Source organism: Podarcis filfolensis (genome assembly GCF_964270895.1).
Source record: "Podarcis filfolensis genome assembly, chromosome: 3".
Classification (NCBI taxonomy): domain Eukaryota; kingdom Metazoa; phylum Chordata; class Lepidosauria; order Squamata; family Lacertidae; genus Podarcis; species Podarcis filfolensis.
Genome location: NC_139606.1, coordinates 115,838,004 through 115,857,647, shown reverse-complemented (window position 1 = coordinate 115,857,647; position 19,644 = coordinate 115,838,004). Strand labels below are relative to the sequence as shown.

Here is a 19,644-nt window from a genome sequence, read left to right as displayed (position 1 = left end):
CCCGAGGTACCACTGTATGACTGAAGGTAACATACAAAAGTGTATTAGGAGGAAATACTAAAATAAAGCATGTATTGGGCAAAATTGCAGAGAGAAAAAAAAACACAATTAAAGTTTGACGAATTTTCACGTGCAAATGTCAAGAGCTGAACTTAAGGTAGGACAAACGAAAAACCAAAAACGGACAGATTCACTCATCCCTACTTGTAAGACATACCTTTCCAGAGCCTCAAATGCAACATATTTATTTTATAAATATGAACATGCTGCCCCCTTGTGATATAAGCATTCCTTGATCTGCACCATGGTCTCCACTGAGTCATTTAAGGTGCTCCAGCAAAGCATCAGCAGGTTGGGAGAAAAGGAACAGCTGCTCATTTACTGGCGAGGAACCACACTTTCTTAGTGGGTGCCCTTTTGGGAAGGGGACACCCTGCTTTCCTGGTGGTCCCAGGAGACTCCTTCTTGGGGCGGGCTTTTCCTGTTTCCCCGGTGCTCTTGAAGGATGCCGGAGGGACGACCTGCTTTGCCGGGGCCATCCCCACATTCATGGGGGGTACTAAAGAGGGTTTTTGGTTGACAACGAGCCCTGATTTCTGGGGGCCCCCAAAGGCTGGTGTGGCGGGATAGGCTGCGGGCTTCCTGGAGGTTGCCCCCTTCCTAGGGGCAGCTCCCAACTGGGAGGAAGGTTGCCTGGAAGGTCTTGGGGGCAGCACAGGAGGAGAACACTTGACGTTTCCTGAGCTGCTAGGCCTCACGCGGCAGATGGGGGGAGCCTGTCCAGGAGGGGCAGCTGCTGCGGTTGCCGCTTGGGTAGCTATAAACCCCAACGCTTTGGGGTTTGCTGAAGTGGCCCGTGTAGAGCGCTTCCGGGAGGAATCCTTGACTGGCGGAGTCCCCAGTCTTCTACGAGCGCCAGCTGCGGCCCGCTTTTCGGGGGGCTGGACCAATTTCTCCTTGTTTCCTCGAATGCGGGTCCAGGCCTGCTTGATGACATGCAGCATCCTTTTCACAGGGTTCCTCGAGGGCTTCTCTGTCATGGGTACTTCCTTCGGGCCCCTGCCTGGATGGTGTCCTGCTTGCGGAGGCCCCTGCTGGAGTTGGCGCTCCAAGCCGGGTGGTGGGAGGCACTTGCCCTTGCCTGCCAGCTTCTTGCCAAGGCTCACCTGGACCGAGGAGGAGGTGGCCTCGATTTGGGTCCCCATTTGCAGATGTTGCACCATCACTCCAGAAGGCTTGCAAGGGGCCCTGGGGCCCGGGTTGGCGGAGATGCCCTCTTTGATGCTGCCACCGCCACATCGCTCTGGGGGATGCTCCTGCGCCTTTCCCTCCTCTGCCGTCTCCGGCAAGCCCCACTTCCTGGCATGGATCTTGTTGATCTTCAGGTGGAAGTCCAGGCCCATCAGCACATTCCCATTGCGCACCGTCAGCCGCGGGAAGATGTGCAGGAGCGGGTCCTGCTGAGTGCGGGGGTGAGGGCACATGGCGCTGCAGCTCCCGCACTGCCGGCACACAGGGTACTCTGCCCGCAGCTCCCCGTGACCCATCTCGAGGCCTTGCGCCAGGCTGAGCCGCAGGTCCTCCACTGTCTGCTCCACACTCAGGGAGGCAAGGATGGAGCGGCTTAGCTGCTGGCGGGAGGGCAGCTCACGGAGTGCCTGAGTGCTTGGGGACAGCTTGGCCACAGTTGTCCCACTGCTGTTGCCCTGAAACGGCAGCACTGCTTTTGGAGCTGCCACTTGGCTCGTGGGCAGTGGGCTGGCCGGTAACTTGGTAGCTGGCCCGAATTCCCTCCCCTCTCTAGCTTCAGGCTTCAGTGTGGCTCGGGCTGTGCTTCCACTCTCCTCGGAAATGGAGAGTGTCGCATAGGGGACCTCCGGGGCAGGTCTCTGTGAGGAGGACTTGGTTTGCTCTAATGTCCTGCTGCCCTTCTCAGAGGACAAGAGTGGCTTTGCAACAGGTGGTCCTCCTTCCCCATCTTGTTGCAAAGCACCTTGGCATTCATGCCCAGGATCTGTGGCAATCAGCACCTGCCCAGGAGCGCTGGCCTTTGCTATAGCAAAAGGTTCCTTGGGGAGGTTCTCCTCCAAACTCACTGTGTGGCCCATCAGTTGGGGTGGATCTTCACAGGACATGTCCTTTCTCCTGTGCATGTCGTCCAGGGTGTTTTCTCCTCCTGCTTGGCAGCTTCTTACTTCCCAAGGACTCTCAGCTGAGTCCATCCCATGGAAAGGTGCACCCTTGCTTTGGTTCTCCAGGATGCTTCCATGTCTGATGAGTCTGTTATCTGTGGGGTTGTGAGGCTCACCCCCAGCTGCAAGGCTCTTTCTTACATGGTCCATAGGCGTGTTAGGCCTTGCAGAGCAGGGACTGTCTTCTGCCTTTTGAACAAGACTCTTTCCCTCTCTGCCTCTGCCTGCACTGCTTTCTAGTGTGCGTTGGACAGAACTGGAGAAAGGGAGGGGTGGCGGTTGGTGGCACTCCATTGAGGTGTGGGGTGTGAATTCTTGCATGGGGGCCTCCATTTGCTCTGACAGCTGGATTTCCTTATTGGAGGAAAAGTGAGGTGCAGGTTGTGGACCTTCCTCTATCGAGGGTTGGGGTGCAGATTCTCGCATGGGGGCCTTCATTTTTTCTGACAACTCAATTTCCTTCTCGGAAGAAAAATGGGGTGCCCTTGAGGCTTGAGGTGCAGATTCCTGTGTGGGGACCATCATTTTCTCTGCCCTCCTGATTTCTAACTGTTGCAAGGCATCTTGTCTTGGGTGCAAAGGGAGCGTGACTCCTAGTGCCAGCTGGGCACTGCCAGGCTTTGCTACGGGCACAGGTTCCTTGGGAGAGATTCCGTGGTCTTTTAGATGGGATGCACCTTGGTGTGAAATGGCCTTCACCTTCCTGATGCTCTTGGAGGGCTGCCTCTGACTCTCTGTCCCAGTTTGACGGCTTTGGGCTTCCTTACTTTCAAGGCTCTCAGCTCGACCCATCATGCCTGAAGCCTTCACTTTCTTCTCTGGGGCACCAAGGATCCCTGGACTGCTTTTGCTGGTGAGGTGGCTGCTCCTGGGGCGCCTAGATCTACCTCTGCTTACAAACCTACTCCTTAGAGAACTCTCTGAAAAGCCTGATCTTGTGGAAGGAAGGGTGACCCTTTTCGCCACCCTGAATTCATTTCCATCCTCTGCTCTTTTCTTGGGTGCCACCTGGACAGCGCTCCCCTTTTGGGAGAATGTAAAGGGAATGGGCTGGGGGGAACACCCCCTCACAGTTTGGGATGCAAGCCCCCTTGAGGGGGCCCTGGCTGGCTCAGACAGCTCTTCTTCCTCCTCCTCCTCCTCCTCCTCAACCCTCTGTGAGGGGCTACAGGAGTGTGCAGGTGATGGGGAGCGGGTGATCTGGCAGCCCAGGGAGTGAGTCAAAGGAGTGGGCTCCCCCCAGAGATTGTGCATCTGTTTCTTCTTCATGTTGAACTCCAAGTGCTGAGCGGTATCTGGGCTGATGGCTGTGCAGGGACCACGGGGAGCTTGGTGGGCCTTGTGGGAATGAGGTTTGGGCAAGGCAGGCCTCTCCTTCCAAGATGTCCCTCCCCTTAACATTATTGCCTCCAGAAGCTGGGCCCTGGTTTTCACACTAGTTGGACTGATGCTCACGGGCCCAGACTGCCTGCTTATCTCCTTCTCAGCACTCTGTGGGGGGCTTGAGGAGCAGGCCGGGGAAGGGGAGGAGGGAGCCTGGCATGTCAGTTTGGCCAAGGACTTAGTCGAGAGGGTGGGCTCCCCCCAGAGCTCTGGGATCTGCTTCTTCTTCACATTGAAGTCCAAGCGCTGGGTGGCATCCAACCCAAGTGCTGTGCAGGATCTACGGTGACGAAGCTGACCCCTTTGGGAAGGGTGTTTGGGCAAGGCGGGTCTCTCCTCCCAGGAAACTGCTCCCTCCGACATCATCTCTTCCAAAAGCTGGGCCGTGGCTTTCACATGAGCTGGTTTGGTGTTCCCTGAAGGTGAGAGCCTGTCCCGGATGCCATCGGATGTGGGCAGAGCCAAAGGCTGACCAGAAGACACTCGGGAAGTTTGGGGGTTGCAGTTTGGACCTGAGAGAGAGGAGAGAGAGAAGCAGAAGTACTCAGAAACGGACCAGTTCTTTCTCCAGAATGTCAAAACATCTCAGATAGATTGTCAAGGTGAGGATTCAGGGACCAGGGTAATCCTGACCTGCTAGAGCAGCCTTTCTCAACCTGTGGGTCCCCAGGTGTTGTTGAACTACAACTCCCATCACCCCTAGCTAGCAAGGCCAGAGCTCAGGGATGATGGGAGTTGTAGTTCAACAACATCTGGGCACCCACAGGTTGAGAAAGGCTGTGTTAGAGCATTTCAGTAGCAGTTGTTGAGGAGGGGTGTAGTGGTTTACCTGACCCCCTGTCACAAATGTCACCAGGAAGAAGGGAAGGAAGGAGGCAGCAGAGAAGGCAGAGTGATGAAAGCACACCAGCAGGGGTGCTGGTTTGACTCTGCTGGTGCATTAACACTGCACCAACCTCCTCATTGCGCGGACAGGCAGAGACCCCCCCAACCCCGGGTGACACCCGAGTGGACTGAGAACTCCCAGGTAAGTTCTGCCCCCTATTGTGTGGGCAGGGCGATCCCTTCCCTTACCTGGCCAACTCTCTCCTGGCAACGCCTCCCCAGCTGGGATTGGGTAACTGGCAGAGGTAGTTCTGGACAACCTCCAGCCTGGGGGGAGGGCGAACCCAGGCTGTACTGCCAGGAGCCGCGTGGGATCGGGGGGGGGGGGGCTGCGAACGACCGCGCAAAAGGCGCCCCCCCTATTTGATGCAGGGAGCAGTCATTGTCTCACGTCTCTTCCTCCTGGTTGGTTGCAGTGACAGAGGTGATGGGAAGGCAGACAAACCTTGTTGCCTCTCCCCACTGACCCTATGGAGGAGAACTATGGGGTTCCAACCCAAATCTCTCCCCCCCCCTCATGCCCCAAGGTGGGTAATGGTTTTGGGGGAAATTGAATTGTGGGGGCAGTGATCTGTGTTTACTGGGTAAGATTTAATTTGGGGTAACACATTTATTTGTGTTTGCTTGTATATGTTTTTTTTTTGGGGGGGTAATGAATGGAGGCAATGGAAAGCAAATAGAACTGATTTGGAGTAGTATCTGTGGGGAAACAACATATTTACAACCAGAATGTACCTTTTACATTGTGTTGAGTTGCTTCATGGGAAGTGATTCACAAATGGAGATGAATAAATAACTTGACATGTGCAAATTTGTCTCTATGGTCATCACTCGCTGTGCCCCAAATGAGCAGTTTTAGAAAATAATGTTGTTTGGTGTTTCATTTAAACTTTCGTATTTGTATGGGTTTTGAATTGTACAATTGCTTTTAGACATTTTATGTAGTGAGCAATGAACAAGTGCAATTGCCACCACCACCACCAACATCAACTTGTGACTCGGGCCAGAGGGTTCTGGGTTCAAGTCTCACTCCTTTGGGAAGCAGTTTTCTCTTAGAATGACAGGGGGAGGGGGAGAGCTTACAACATGGCCTGTTCCCCTGTCCAGGAATGTTCCATGTGTGTAGAAGGCAGAGATGCTTGGAAGATCTACAACCTTCCTCCCTGATGTGCAAAAGAGTACAGTGGTACCTCAGGTTACAGACACTTCAGGTTACATGTTTTTGGGTTGTGCACTGCACTGAACCCGGAAGTACCGGAATGGGTTGCTTCCGGGTTTCGGTGCTCACGCATGCGCAAAAATGCTAAATCGTGCTTTGCGCATGCGCAGAAGTGCCAAATTGCAACCCGCGCATGCACAGACGCGGCACTGAGGGTTGCGAGCGTGCCTCCCACACGGATCACATTCACAACCCGAGGTTCCACTGTATTTAGTGAAAATGGGGGAGAGAATGGGGCCTGTTACTCACAGCTTGAGGGCCTGGGCACAACAGCGAACATTTCCCACGAGCTGGTGCGCTGAACTTCTTCCTGATCGCTCAGAGGCTGATATCTCTCCCACTTGCTCAAAGCTTCCTCTCTGCTCCTTCTGCTAGAGATGCTGTCAAAGTCAGTTTCGCTGGTGACCTCAGATGCTTGCTGGAGGTTTGGTGCACCAGGGATCAGTTCGTTCAGGGACTCCCAGTTGGGCGTGGGCTCTCCCCACAACCCCTGAAGCACCTTCCGGCAGATGTTGAACTGAACAGGCTGGTGGGACGTGGGGTCTCTGTGGAGTTCCTCAAGGCCAGCTCCACAGGGTCTGTGAAGCAGTGGTGAGTACCGGCCATCTTCCTCTGGGGCGGATGGTGAGGAGGTGAGGGGCGTGTCTGGGAGGCTTATTACATCATCGCTTGATGAGGACAAAGACCAATTGCTGCTGATGGACGTGAGGGAGCCCAAGGAGGTGCTGGAGAGACTAGACAGGACTCTAATGGGCAGAAACACACACAAAGAGATATGAGAATTATGGCTCTGTGGAATATAGTAAATCAGGTATGTGGGGAACCTTTGGTACACCAGATGTTGGTGAACTACAACTCCCATAATCATTGGCCATTCGCCATGCTTGCTGGAGTGATGGGATGTGTAGTTTGGCAATTGGAGGGCCACACTTTCCTCACCTCTGCAGTAAATAAAAGAGAGAGGAGCAACTCCTTCTGGGCGTTGCTTTGCAGTTCTCCAACTAAAGAATGTGTACAAAAATACATATATTAAGGAGAAAATGTGCATGGATATTGCACAAAATAGTGGAAAATAACATTGCAGAAATGCATTATACCAGGGGAAATTGCTTGCAAAAATGTGTACGTTAGCCAAAAGCACAAACAACAATGTGTATTTTAGAAACGTATTTGTCAGGGGTTCAGGAGCAGAGGGAACGGATGGCGAGGAATCGGAAGGAGAGGTTAGCGATGATAGCCGTCCGAGATCTCTAAGTCTGTCCAGCGAATCGGAGGATTCACAGAAAGGGGCTCCCGTGGGCAGAGCTGGGGGGTTACCAAGAGGGGCACCCCAGGAAGAAGGGACCAGAGGGGATTCAGAGAGCAGCAGCTGGAAATCCGGACCAGCTACTCCACCAGAGAGCAGCAGGGGGGAGGAGTTCCAGGCACCAGCGACAGGCAGCTCTCCGGCAGCAGCCACGCCTGCGTCAGAGAGCGAGGAAACGGTAGAGAGGAGGGTCGGAGACAGCGCGCGCGCGCCAAGTTCAAATGTACCAGAGGGAGGCGCAATGAGCAGCCCGGAAAGGGAGCCAGGTCCTAAAGCCCGCCGAAGGGAGGGGGAGGAATCCGAAGGGTCCGCATCCGAGGCATCCAGGAAGGAAGGAACCCCGGGGGGTGGTAGGACCCAGAGGCGAAAGGAGAGACGCAAAAGGTGGAGCAAGGCTAGGGTCTTGAACTGGTGTACAGGAGGCGGAGATTCAGATGGGACTTCGCCGATCTAGGGAATAGACGTAGAGACGCACGCTAAGATGTGGAAATGGAAACTATACTTCAATAAAGACTTTATTCCGTTCTACCGGCTAGCGTTGGTCCTTTGTGAGCCGGGACCTAGAGGCAGTCTCTGACAGTAAGTCCCATCTCCCTAAAGTTTTCATCAGTTCTCTTTGACTCAAGCGGCGTGTGGGGAGCGAAGCAGGGAGGAAAGAGGACTGGTGCCTTTGGAGCTCACAAAAGTCAAGCGACATGTCTACTGAAGAGCAAATTGCTTCCCTGCGAGAAGCGGTAACGCAGCTCAGCGCAGAGATAATCGCCTCCAGGAAAAGAGAGGATGAAGCGGCTGCTGCATGCCGAGATCTCCAAGCCAGGTTGGAAGTGCTTACTAAGCAGGCACAAACGGGTTCCAGATCCGAGGGAATCGGGTTGGGAAGGACTGGAGGCAGCATTGTATCTCACTTTGATGGGAATTTGCAGCAGTACCCCAATTTCCGAGCAGACGTGCAGTTTGCGCTGAAACTGCTGGAGAAAGAGTTTAGAGATGAGCAAGAAAAAGTGGGGTTTATCTTGTCTCATTTGCATGGAGAGGCGAAAGCATGTCTGCGCAATCTGTGGAGAGATATGGACCCAGCGCTCCAGAGTTCAGCTGCATTCATTAAAGCGATGGATTCTTGCTTTCTATCGAAAATAGACATTGACATTGCCCGTAAGGACATATTTGAGCTGAGACAAGGGAAAGCCAGCGTGAGGCAGTATCACTCCCGCTTTTTTGCATTGGTCAATGCCTTGGGGTGGGACAAGGATTCCCCCCCCGTTAGAGATCTTTATTGGGAAGGATTGAACCCCCAAATCAAGGATGAGATAGCGCGGGGGGAGAGACCCAAAAGCACCCAGGAAGTGGTGGACAGATCGCTTGCAGTAGGGGTGAGGCTGGAGGACCGCCCTTGGGACAGAGGAGAAGGGCGTTGGGGACGCACACCAGCCAGAGTGCCCTCCCTCTTGCCCAGGGATGTCGCGCGTGCGCAATCAACGCCTCCGCAAGCAGGGGGGGAGGAGCCGATGGAGATCGGCGGTGCTAGAGCTCATTCAGCCACCAGAGCCTTAACACCGGGAGCAGTCAAAACAAAGCAGCCTAGAGGGAACAGGAAGTGTTACATCTGTGACAGTTCGAAGCACATGGCGAAAGAGTGTCCCCAGAGGCTCCACAAGCACACTGCAGCTTCAATGACAGTAATGGGAGCAACTCAGCAAAGTGAACCACGGCAGGGAAACGGAAGCACTGGGGGCCAGCCAGGCGAGTCAGTGAAGAAGTCCCCAGAGATTTTGAAGCCCACGGATCCCCTCCCGCCCAAACCAGTGGTACAGCTCACCGCATCGCTCCAGCTGCCCAGTGGTCTCACTTTAGAAGTGCCGATTACGATTGACTCTGGCAGTAATGCGGACTTTATCGCACTGGAATTCCTTCAACAACACAACATAGCGCTACTGCCAGCCACACTGCCCCTGAACGTGGTCACAGTGGATGGCAGGGAACTGCTAGGGGGGCAGGTGGTGCAGCAGACACCACCTATGGTGATGCAAAGTGGGAATCACCGAGAAGTCATCAGCTTCAACGTCACCCAATTGTCGGACACGCCCATAGTGTTGGGCATGAGTTGGCTGGATAGGCACAGCCCGGCATTAGCGTGGTACCAGCGGCAATTGACCTTCTGCTCTTCCTACTGCGCAGCGCACTGCATCCAGACCTGCCAGGAAGGAGAGGGGCGAGAGGATGCACCGCAGCTACACCTAGGCATGGTGCAAGCGGTGCCCAACAAGTACAAGGAGTTTTTGGAGGTCTTCTGCGAGAAGGAGGCGGACAAACTGCCCCCCCACAGACCCTATGACTGCAAGATTGATCTCCTGCCGGGGGCAACGCTGCCAACAGGGAAACTGTATTCCATGTCTGAGGACGAACTGCAGGAACTTAGGGAGTTCATAGACCACAATTTGAAGCGCGGGTTCATTCGGGAGTCGAAAGCTGTAGGGGGCAGTCCAGTATTCTTTGTGAAGAAGCGAGACACGCCCCAGAAGAGGCTTGTAGTTGACTTTCGAATTTTGAACTCGAAAACCAAGCCCTCGTCCTTCCCCATGCCCAAAATAGACGACCTGCTCGCGACGGTAAGGAAAGGACGCGTTTTCACCAAGTTGGATCTGCGAGGCGCGTACAACCTGATTCGTGTGCGGGAGGGCGACGAGTGGAAGACGGCCATGTTCACACCACTGGGCACCTACGAATACAGAGTTATGCCCTTCGGATTACAAAATGGCTCTCACTGTTTTCAAGCCTTTATGCATCACGTGTTGGCGGGACTCCTTTACAAGAAATGCGTATGCTTCCTGGACGACATCCTGATATTTTCTGAGTCGCGAGAAGCGCACGAGAGGGATGTCAGGGAAGTTCTGCGGAGACTAAAGGAGCACAGGCTGTACGCCAAGCTGGAGAAGTGCCAGTTCGACGTGACGGAGGTGGATTTCCTGGGCTATAAACTGTCGGACAAGGGGCTCGCCATGGACAGCGCCAAGGTTCGCTCAGTATTGGACTGGAAAAGCCCGCGCAATAGGAAGGAAGTCCAGCGGTTTGTCGGCTTTGCCAACTTTTATCGCAAGTTCATCAAGGGGTTCGCTATGCAAACGGCGGCCATCACTGACACGCTCAGCTCCAAGAAGAAGAAGTTTATCTGGACGGAGGAAGCGGAGCAGTCCTTTCAGAAACTCAAGCGTCTCTTCGCTTCCGAGGAGCAGCTGCTGCATGTGAATCCCAGCAGACCGATGAGGGTGGAGACGGACGCCTCAGACAGAGCCGTGGGAGCTGTACTGTTGCAACAAGACCAGCAGGGGGACTGGAGGCCGTGCGCCTTCTACTCAAGGAAGCTCAGCAAGTCGGAGCAGAATTACACCATCTGGGACAGGGAGTTGCTAGCCATCCATGCAGCGTTCAAAGCGTGGCGGCACTTCCTTATCGGAGCCAGACACACAGTGCAGGTACGCACGGACCACAAGAATCTAGAGTACTGGCGCACGGCGAGGTTCCTGAATCAGAGGCACATTAGATGGGCAGAGTTCTTCGCGGACTTCGACTTCAAGATAGAGTACATCCCGGGTGACAACAACATCATGGCGGATGCCTTGTCCAGAAAGCCGCAATACCTCGAGGAGGAGGCACCGTCGGCAGCCAAGCACATTTTCGCACCGGAAGCGTGGGCTTGCGCCTCGGCGACCGTGGATCTGGACGCCGTACGTCGAGCGTTGCAGGAGGACCCCTTCGCGCTAGCCAAGATGGAGGAGGTGCACAAGGGCACGGTGAAGGACGACGAGTTCCAGATCAGAGACGGTTTGCTCATCCGCAAGGGAGCACTCTACGTGCCGGGGACTGACCTCCGCGCAAGGGTGCTGCAGCAGCTACACGACGCCCCCACTGCCGGGCACTTTGGCAGAGAAAAGACTGTAGAACTAGTGACCAGAGACTTTTGGTGGCCCAAGATGCGGGGGGAAGTAGCGGATTACGTCTCGAGATGCGACACCTGCCAAAGGGCCAAGTCAGTGCACAAACCGCCGGCGGGATTGCTGGAACCGTTGCAGACGCCGTCTGAGCCGTGGGAACGGGTGGCCCTGGACTTTGTCACGGATCTGCCCAGTTCGAGGGGAAAGACGGCAGTGCTTGTGGTGGTGGACATGTTTACCAAGATGGCACACTTCATTCCGTGTGCGAAGGTGGCCACGGCAGAACAGACCGCCAAACTGTTCATAGACCACGTGTTTAAGGTCCACGGTCTGCCACGATCTATTCTATCCGACCGGGGGCGGCAGTTCATCTCGAACTTCTGGCAAAAGTTGATGGGCATCCTGAACGTCAAGATCAATCTAGCGTCGGCGAGACACCCGCAGACCAACGGACAAGCGGAGAGGGTCAACGCCATCATGCAGCAGTACCTGAGATGCTACGCCAATCAGCAGCCTAACACGTGGGTGGACTACCTGCCCCTCGCAGAGTTCGCTTACAACAATACGAAGCACGTGTCGACGGGGGTGACGCCGTTCTTCGCCAACAACGGGAGGCATCCCAGAACCTTCCCAGGTTTAGAGAGAGTGGGGGAGGGGGAGCCGCAGGCAGCGGAAGAATTAGCGTCAGAGTTGCAGGAAGTCCACGAACAGCTTAGGAGGCAGTTGGAACTGGCAAAGCACGCATACAAACTGCAGGCTGACAGACACAGGAGAGTAGGGGAAGACATACAGGTGGGAGACTGGGTTTGGTTAGCAGCGCAAGCAGTGCCGACCAGATCGTTGGCCAAGAAGAAGCTAGGGCATAAGCAGCTAGGGCCTTACCAAGTCCAGGCACAGGTCAATCCAGTGGCCTTCCGGTTAGCGCTTCCGGAGGGTTCCAGAATGCATCCGGTCTTCCATAGATCGGTGCTCACGCCCTACAAAGCACCGCATAGATTTCACGAGCCAGGCACAGCACCAGATCCGCCCAGAGAAGGACCCAGGGAAAGGGGGTCGCCAAGAGGGGAGCGCATCAACGAAGCCACAGAGATTTTAGACTCGAGATGGGGGGAAGAGGGAGTAGAATACCTTCTTGCCAGAGAGGATACCCCGGCCAGCGCCAACAGTTGGGTGCCGGGCTATGCCTTGGACGAGCCTCTTCTCAAGGAAGAGTTCCATGCCATTTTCCCACACAGGCCCATGCCAGCCGAGTATTTCGATGACTGGCTCTTCACACCCACACTTTCAGGCAGCACGTTCCAGGGGTTCGACTCGGACGAGGAGACGGCACCACACATACGCTCTCCGGAAGGTTCACCCTCGGGTTCTGCCTCAGACCGCTCCTATTGGTGGGATAATCAACCAGAGGAGCAGTGGCGCAGGAAGTGGCTGGGGGGTCCCTGGCAGGCATCACCCTCAGAGGGGAACGGGGGAGAGATGGACATGGACGTGTTGGGGGAGGACGTGGGATTTGAACACGAAGGCAGGGAGATGGAAGCAGAGGAGATCGACGTCGACGAGCGCACGGAGGACGAGCCAGACCTGCCCGATGTAATGTACGACACGAGGGAAGAACTGTATCCGGCACTCACCCCTGCCACGACGGAGCACCCAGAACCCACACCGGAAGGAGGGGAGGGGGGAAGGGGGGGCTTCGAGGGGGGGATGGATGTCAGGGGTTCAGGAGCAGAGGGAACGGATGGCGAGGAATCGGAAGGAGAGGTTAGCGATGATAGCCGTCCGAGATCTCTAAGTCTGTCCAGCGAATCGGAGGATTCACAGAAAGGGGCTCCCGTGGGCAGAGCTGGGGGGTTACCAAGAGGGGCACCCCAGGAAGAAGGGACCAGAGGGGATTCAGAGAGCAGCAGCTGGAAATCCGGACCAGCTACTCCACCAGAGAGCAGCAGGGGGGAGGAGTTCCAGGCACCAGCGACAGGCAGCTCTCCGGCAGCAGCCACGCCTGCGTCAGAGAGCGAGGAAACGGTAGAGAGGAGGGTCGGAGACAGCGCGCGCGCGCCAAGTTCAAATGTACCAGAGGGAGGCGCAATGAGCAGCCCGGAAAGGGAGCCAGGTCCTAAAGCCCGCCGAAGGGAGGGGGAGGAATCCGAAGGGTCCGCATCCGAGGCATCCAGGAAGGAAGGAACCCCGGGGGGTGGTAGGACCCAGAGGCGAAAGGAGAGACGCAAAAGGTGGAGCAAGGCTAGGGTCTTGAACTGGTGTACAGGAGGCGGAGATTCAGATGGGACTTCGCCGATCTAGGGAATAGACGTAGAGACGCACGCTAAGATGTGGAAATGGAAACTATACTTCAATAAAGACTTTATTCCGTTCTACCGGCTAGCGTTGGTCCTTTGTGAGCCGGGACCTAGAGGCAGTCTCTGACAGTATTTATTAGAAATATCAAGTATTTGGATGGCTGTCATATGGAAGGTGGAGCATGATTCGAACTTCAAAGAAGGAGATTCCCACTAAAACCAAGAAGACCAATCCGATGCAAAGAGGTGTTTGACAGTGGAAAAGACTCAGAAGGTGATGGACTCAGCCAGGGATCCTTTAGCTATAATTTCTGCATTGCAGTGGGTTGGACTGGATGACCCTTGAGGTCCCTTCTAATCATAGCTGTCAACGTTTCCCTTTTTTAAAGGGAAATTCCCTTATTACAAATAGGATTCCTCGCAAGAAAAGGGAAAAGTTGACAGCTATGTTTCCAACTCTAGTGTTCTATGTCTGGCATGCTTTGGTTTGCTTATTGGTTGAGGAGGTGCAAATTAGGCAAGGTCACATTAAAATGCAGCAATTTCCCCTCCTTTCTCTAGTTGGAAGTTTGAGCCATGGATCTCCCCACATCATACCTATTCTGCACCCCAGACCTTGTTGCTCTCCCTCTCTCTCCCTCCTTCTCCACTGTCCACTGACTTACGAGTCCAAATCCATCTCCAGCTCCTTCGGTTGGGGTGGGATGTTCACCTCTGTAGAGCTCAGTCTGCACTCCAAGGTCAAGATCTCAGTTGGCTCTGGAAGCCTGGTGGGAAGGAGACAGGCTGGCTAAGGATTATTTGGAAGATCTACCTGGTAGCCAGTTCAGCTGTCAAAACCTGATGGGAACTGAGCATGGCCAGGCTGGAATGCCAGGACCCCAGAAACAGATTGGACATCCTTTTAATTTGGTGTTAATGCAAGATCATAAGAAGAGCCTTGCTGGATCAGGCCAGTAGACCATCTAGTCCAGCACCCTGTTCTCACAGCAGCCAACCAGATGTCTGTGGGAAGTCCACCAGAAGGACCTGAGTACAAGAGCACTCTCCCCTCCTGTGGTTTCCAGCAACTGGTGTTCAGAAGCATGTTGCCTCTGGCAGTGAAGTTAGAACATGCCCATCAGGTCAGTAGCCAATGAGATGTTAATGAAGCTTCCTTGAACAGCACATAAGGGCATGAAGGCTAACTGTAGGGGTGGATCAAAGGACAATGTGTTCTCCTCAGTATCCTATAGGGCAGTGGTGCTCAAGCTGTGGGTCCCCAGATGTTGTTGGACTACAGCTCCCATCATCCCTGACCACTGGTCATGCTGGCTAGGAATGATGGGAGTTGTAGTCCAACAACATCTGGGGACCCACAGGTTGAGAACCACTGCTATAGGGCAAGGACACCCAGAAGGGAGCTTTCTGGGTGATTCGCAGTAGATAAAAAAAAAAGCATATGCAGGAAATTGACTTCAAATGGAAGTCAGGGGTGAATCTTAGAGTAAGTTGCAGGAAACTATAGGCACTTGTGGTGGACATGTTCCAAAGTGACAACTTTTTGAGGACAAGTGTTAAATGAAATAAGTAAAATTACCCATCAGCGTGTCAGGAAGTCTCCAGAGCTTGAGCTACTAAATTTATACAGTGGTACCTCAGGTTACATACGCTTCAGGTTACATACGCTTCAGGTTACAGACTCCTCTAACCCAGAAATATTACCTTGGGTTAAGAACTTTGCTTCAGGATGAGAACAGAAATCATGCAGTGGCGGCACAGTGGCAGCAGGAGGCCCCATTAGCTAAAGTGGTGCTTCAGGTTAAGAACAGTTTCAGGTTAAGAACAGACCTCCCGAAAGAATTAAGTTCTTAACCCGAGGTACCACTGTATTTAAATGAGAATCTGGACTGGATTTCTCCTAGTGGCTGTCAGCATGGTTATAATCACATTCTGGAAGGATTTAAATGGTGTAAATTTGAGTGTTTGGCACATCGACCTCTCAAAAAGTTGATTCACAAATTAAGACTGACAAGAGGAACAAAGTACAAATATATATTTGTGAAAGAACAGCAGTGCTTCATTTCATGTACAAATTCTCCAGGAAACCCCAAGACCAGTTCCAAAGGTTTATACTAACTTGTGGATTGCTTAATCGGAATGTGTTTTACAGATGTATAATGTTATAAGTTGTGTATTTACAGAAATACAGGTTTTCATAATGTATTTTGGAGAGTTTCCAGAGAAATAAGTAAATAAAAATTAAATACAGAAAGGAAAGTGTTTAACAGCTACAGGACATTCGCCTCTCCTCCAAATATGGTGGGTCATGGGGTGGGGCCTAATGGTTTGGGGCAGCAAGGAGGGTGCTACTGGTTCTGTCAGAGGGCAGCAGAAGAAAGGGAAACTGGCTACCACTTACTTCTTTGTGCTGCTCGCTTTGCTTTCTTTCTGAAAGAATCCGTGGCAGGCTGAAAGCAAGAGACAGAGAGGCTTGTGAAGGCCAACAATCCAAGTCTACCTTCCATAGCTGTCAACCGTGCCTTATTTGGCGGGAAACTCCCTTATCCCAGCTGCTGTCCCTTATTGATGATGTCCCTTAAATTTCCCAGGTTTCAAAGGCAGCAGCTCCTCTCCCTCCCTCCCTGCTGGCCACGGAGGAGGGAGGCTCCAACTGTGTTGCTTGGCTGCGTTGCCCACCCAATAAGGAGTCTAAGAACGACTGGGAGTCGGCCGTGTTTCCTGGGGACTCGCCTTTGCTCAGCACTTCCCAGCGGAGAAGTGACGGTGGTTTTCCTTGCTGCATCCCCTTTGCTGGGTTGCTGCGCTGTGGGAACCACCGCTTGAGGCTTCGTTTGGCTGCTGGCTTGGAGGGGCTTAGAAGTTGAACATACCTGTGCCTGGAAAATCCCTTATTTTGGCTGCTGATCCCTTATTTTTGAGGCTGCTGGTCCCTTATTTTCAAATCTGTAAGTTGACAGCTATGCTACCTTCCCCAAAGAGACTAAAGGAATAGACTGACTGCTCACCAATCCATGTCTCATGAAGCTTTAGCCACCTGGTCCTGGGGCTACAAGCCTGTTGCACAAGAGGTAAAAAGGAGAAAGCATTGGGTAGGCAAAGGGACAAAGCTTAAGTAAGTTGCAGCCTTTTCTGTACATCTGAGATCTCACCCAGTGCCACCAGGCCCCACCCTCGATATTCTAAGCCACACCCTTTAGCTCCCAGACTCCACCCCCTGCATGCCACACACATGCCCTCAATAAACCTTGTCAATGGAGGCAGCTCAGTGACACAAAGTGTCTTCTGTCAGCATTGGTCGTGAACCTATGTGGATGGGGATAGCATTGCTTCTGTTGTGTATGCTCTAGTAACCTACAAGTTAGACGATTGTAATGTGTTGTACGCAGGACTTCCATTGATGATGATTCAGAAACAGCAACCAAGAGTAGATTGTTTACTGGGACAAGAAGCCATGGGCATGTAATCCCAGTTCTGGGCTTGCTGCACTTGCTGCCCATTCATTTCTCTACAGCAGCGGTTCTCAACCTGTGGGTCCCCAGATGTTGTTGGACTACAACTCCCATCATCCCTGAACTCTGGCCTTGCTAGTTAGGGGTGATGGGAGTTGTAGTTCAACAGCATCTGGGGACCCACAGGTTGAGAAAGGCTGCTCTACAGGGACCCTGAAGTCAGGCTGGGAGGCTTCTCTGTGATCCTCCGCTGAGGAGAGTCTCTTACCCACAAGGCTGCAGCCACCCAGAAGACCCAGAGAGTGATGAAGATCAAGAGCTGTATCAGCTCAAAGGCCCAGTGACACCAGCTCATTTCCGGCAGGAAGAAAAAACTGCCTGTTGACCTGGAGAGCAAGAGTACTTCCTGGGCCCAGCCAGGCATCCCCTTCTTGGAGTCACGCCCACATCACAAAGGCCCACCAGCTCCTTGGACCAGAGTGGTGGTGATGACGGGTGCTCTGTGAACACTGGCCAGACATCACAATGAGCCTGGAGCAGCCTCCTGCCTGCTCTGAGAAAGGGAACTTGTGGGGCAGCCACACAGAGCTGGCTCTATCCTTGGGCAGAGGGAGGCACCTTCCTTGGGCAGCACAGAATCATAGAACTCTAGAGTCGGAAAGGACCACTAGAGTCATCAAGTTCAACCCCCTGCAATGCAGGAATCTCAGCTAAAGCATCCCTGACAGATGGCCTTCCAACCTCTGCTTAAAAACCTCCAAGGAAGCAGAGTCTACCACCACCCAAGGGAGACTATTAAGTAGTGGGTGGGCATAGCAGACGACACAGAGATTTCTCCAAGTAGTTCTTTATAAGTAAGCTGGGACTGAACTGAACTGAACACCTCAGCCGGCTTGCTTTTATAGGCAGTCGGCTGTCAACATTGTAACAACAACAACCCAGGGTTCCCCGCCTAAATTAACTGACGTGGACCTGAGTGAAAACTATACAGTGGTACCTCGGGTTAAGTACTTAATTCGTTCTGAAGGTCCGTTCTTAACCTGAAACTGTTCTTAACCTGAAGCACCACTTTAGCTAATGGGGGCCTCCTGCTGCTGCTGTGCCGTTGGAGCATGCTTTCTGTTCTCATCCTGAAGCAAAGTTCTTAACCCTAGGTACTATTTCTGGGTTAGAGGAGTCTGTAACCTGAAGCGTATGAAACCTGAAGCATATGTAACCCGAGGTACCACTGTATACACAATACCCCTGGTGGCCAGGGTGAGAACTTCAATACATAACAGAGACCGTTCCACTGTCGAACAGCTCTTGCTATCAGAACGTTTTTCTGTATGTTTAGTCAGAATGTTCTTTCTTCTAACTCGAAGCCATTGGTTACCCTCCAGAGCAGGAGAAAACAAGCCTGTACCCTCTTCCATGTGACTGCCCTTGAGATATTTGAAAACGGCTATCGTATCTCCCCTCAGTTTCCTCTTTTCCAGGCTAAACATACCCAGCTCCTTCAACTGTTCCTCATAGCGCTTGGTTTATCTGCTTGGATGTTGGGGGTTGCTGGTCTAAGCCTTACTTTTCTTGTTGTTAAAGATTTTCAAGATAAGTGTAGGCAGTGTCAATGAGGTGTTGGAGAACAGGGCATGTTCCATCCCCCCTAAGTTAGCTTGCCCCCCACTCCCTGCCTGCACTGAAGTAAGATGGGGTGAGCTCCCATTGCTCTGTCCCAGCTCCTGCCAACATAGCAGTTTGAAAGCTTACCAGTGCAAGTAGATAAATAGGTACCACTGTGGCAGGAAGGTGAATGGCATTTCTGTGCGCTCTGGAACTCGTCACGGTCCTCCGTGCACCAGTAGCCATTTAGTCCTGCTGGCCACATGACAATGTGGACAAATGCTGGCTCCCTTGGTCTGAAAAGCGAGGTGAGCGCCACACCCCATAGTTGCCTTTGACTAGACTTAACCGTCCAGGGCTCTTTTACTTGACTTTGACTAAAGGGAACAATGTAAGGAAATGAGAAGAGCCTGGCTGCTGGAGGAATGTGGACAGTGTTCTTCCACACACACGGAAGTCCAAAACGACCCAGGATCCCCCCCAACAACAACCAATTAGGAGCCCTACACTCCCACACTGCCAAATGCATAGGGCCACTTTTCACGGATGCTAAATGTATGGTGGTTTGTGTGAATCATGGCATGGTAGAGCTGGAAGTATCCTGCATATTAGGGCCAGAGGCATCCTAAACTGTTTGAAGGTACCGCTCTCCTTCCAGGAGGAGAAAGAGGGAGTGTGCATGCCAATATCTGCCTTGAGAGGAGGAGGGTTGCTAGGCTGAATGGGACTTCTCTCTCCTCCCAGTTCTTTCCCCTTGCCTGCCCGTCAGCCACGGTGGGCCTACGGAGGGGGAGGTCTTTCTGTTGGTGAGTGGGAGGAAAGCAGAACACAGAGAGAGGGACACTCTTCTTCCTGTCCCTTGTCTGGAATGCACGGTGTGGTGTAGTGGTTAGAGTTGTCTTTGTCCATGGAGTTTTCTTGGCAGGGATACTGGAGTTAGAGTCAGCATCTTAAAAAGCAGAAAGCAGAGACATCACCTTGCCAACAAAGGCCTGTATAGTTAAAGCTATGGTTCTCCCAGTAGTGATGTATGGAAGTGAGAGCTGGACCATAAAGATGGCTGATTGCTGAAGAATTGATGCTTTTGAATTATGGTGCTGGAGGAGACTCTTGAGAGTCCCATAGACTGCAAGAAGATCAAACCTATCCATTCTGAAGGAAATCAGCCCTGAGTGCTCACTGGAAGGACAGATCCTGAAGCTGAGGCTCCAATATTTTGGCCATCTCATGAGAAGAGAAGGCTCCCTGGAAAAGACCCTGATGTTGGAAAAGATGGAGGGCACAAGGAGAAGGGGACGGCAGAGGACGAGATGATTGGACAGTGTTCTCGAAGCTACCAGCATGAGTTTGACCAAACTGCGGGAGGCAGTGGAAGACAGGAG

The 19,644-nt window shown here is 53.0% G+C and overlaps 1 protein-coding gene across 1 annotated transcript; it reads right to left on the bottom strand.

Moving 5' to 3' along the window:
- Positions 1–229: 229 nt before the first annotated feature.
- On the bottom strand, positions 230–17,123 carry LOC310758461 (uncharacterized protein). Its single transcript, XM_083604768.1, has 6 exons — positions 16,929–17,123; positions 16,217–16,265; positions 15,610–15,658; positions 13,874–13,975; positions 5,929–6,425; positions 230–4,087 (listed from the first exon to the last, which is right to left on the bottom strand). Exons 1-6 carry the CDS (start codon positions 17,082–17,084, stop codon positions 375–377), a joined length of 4,566 nt encoding a protein of 1,521 aa, XP_083460894.1. The 5' UTR covers positions 17,085–17,123; the 3' UTR covers positions 230–374.
- Positions 17,124–19,644: the final 2,521 nt, after the last annotated feature.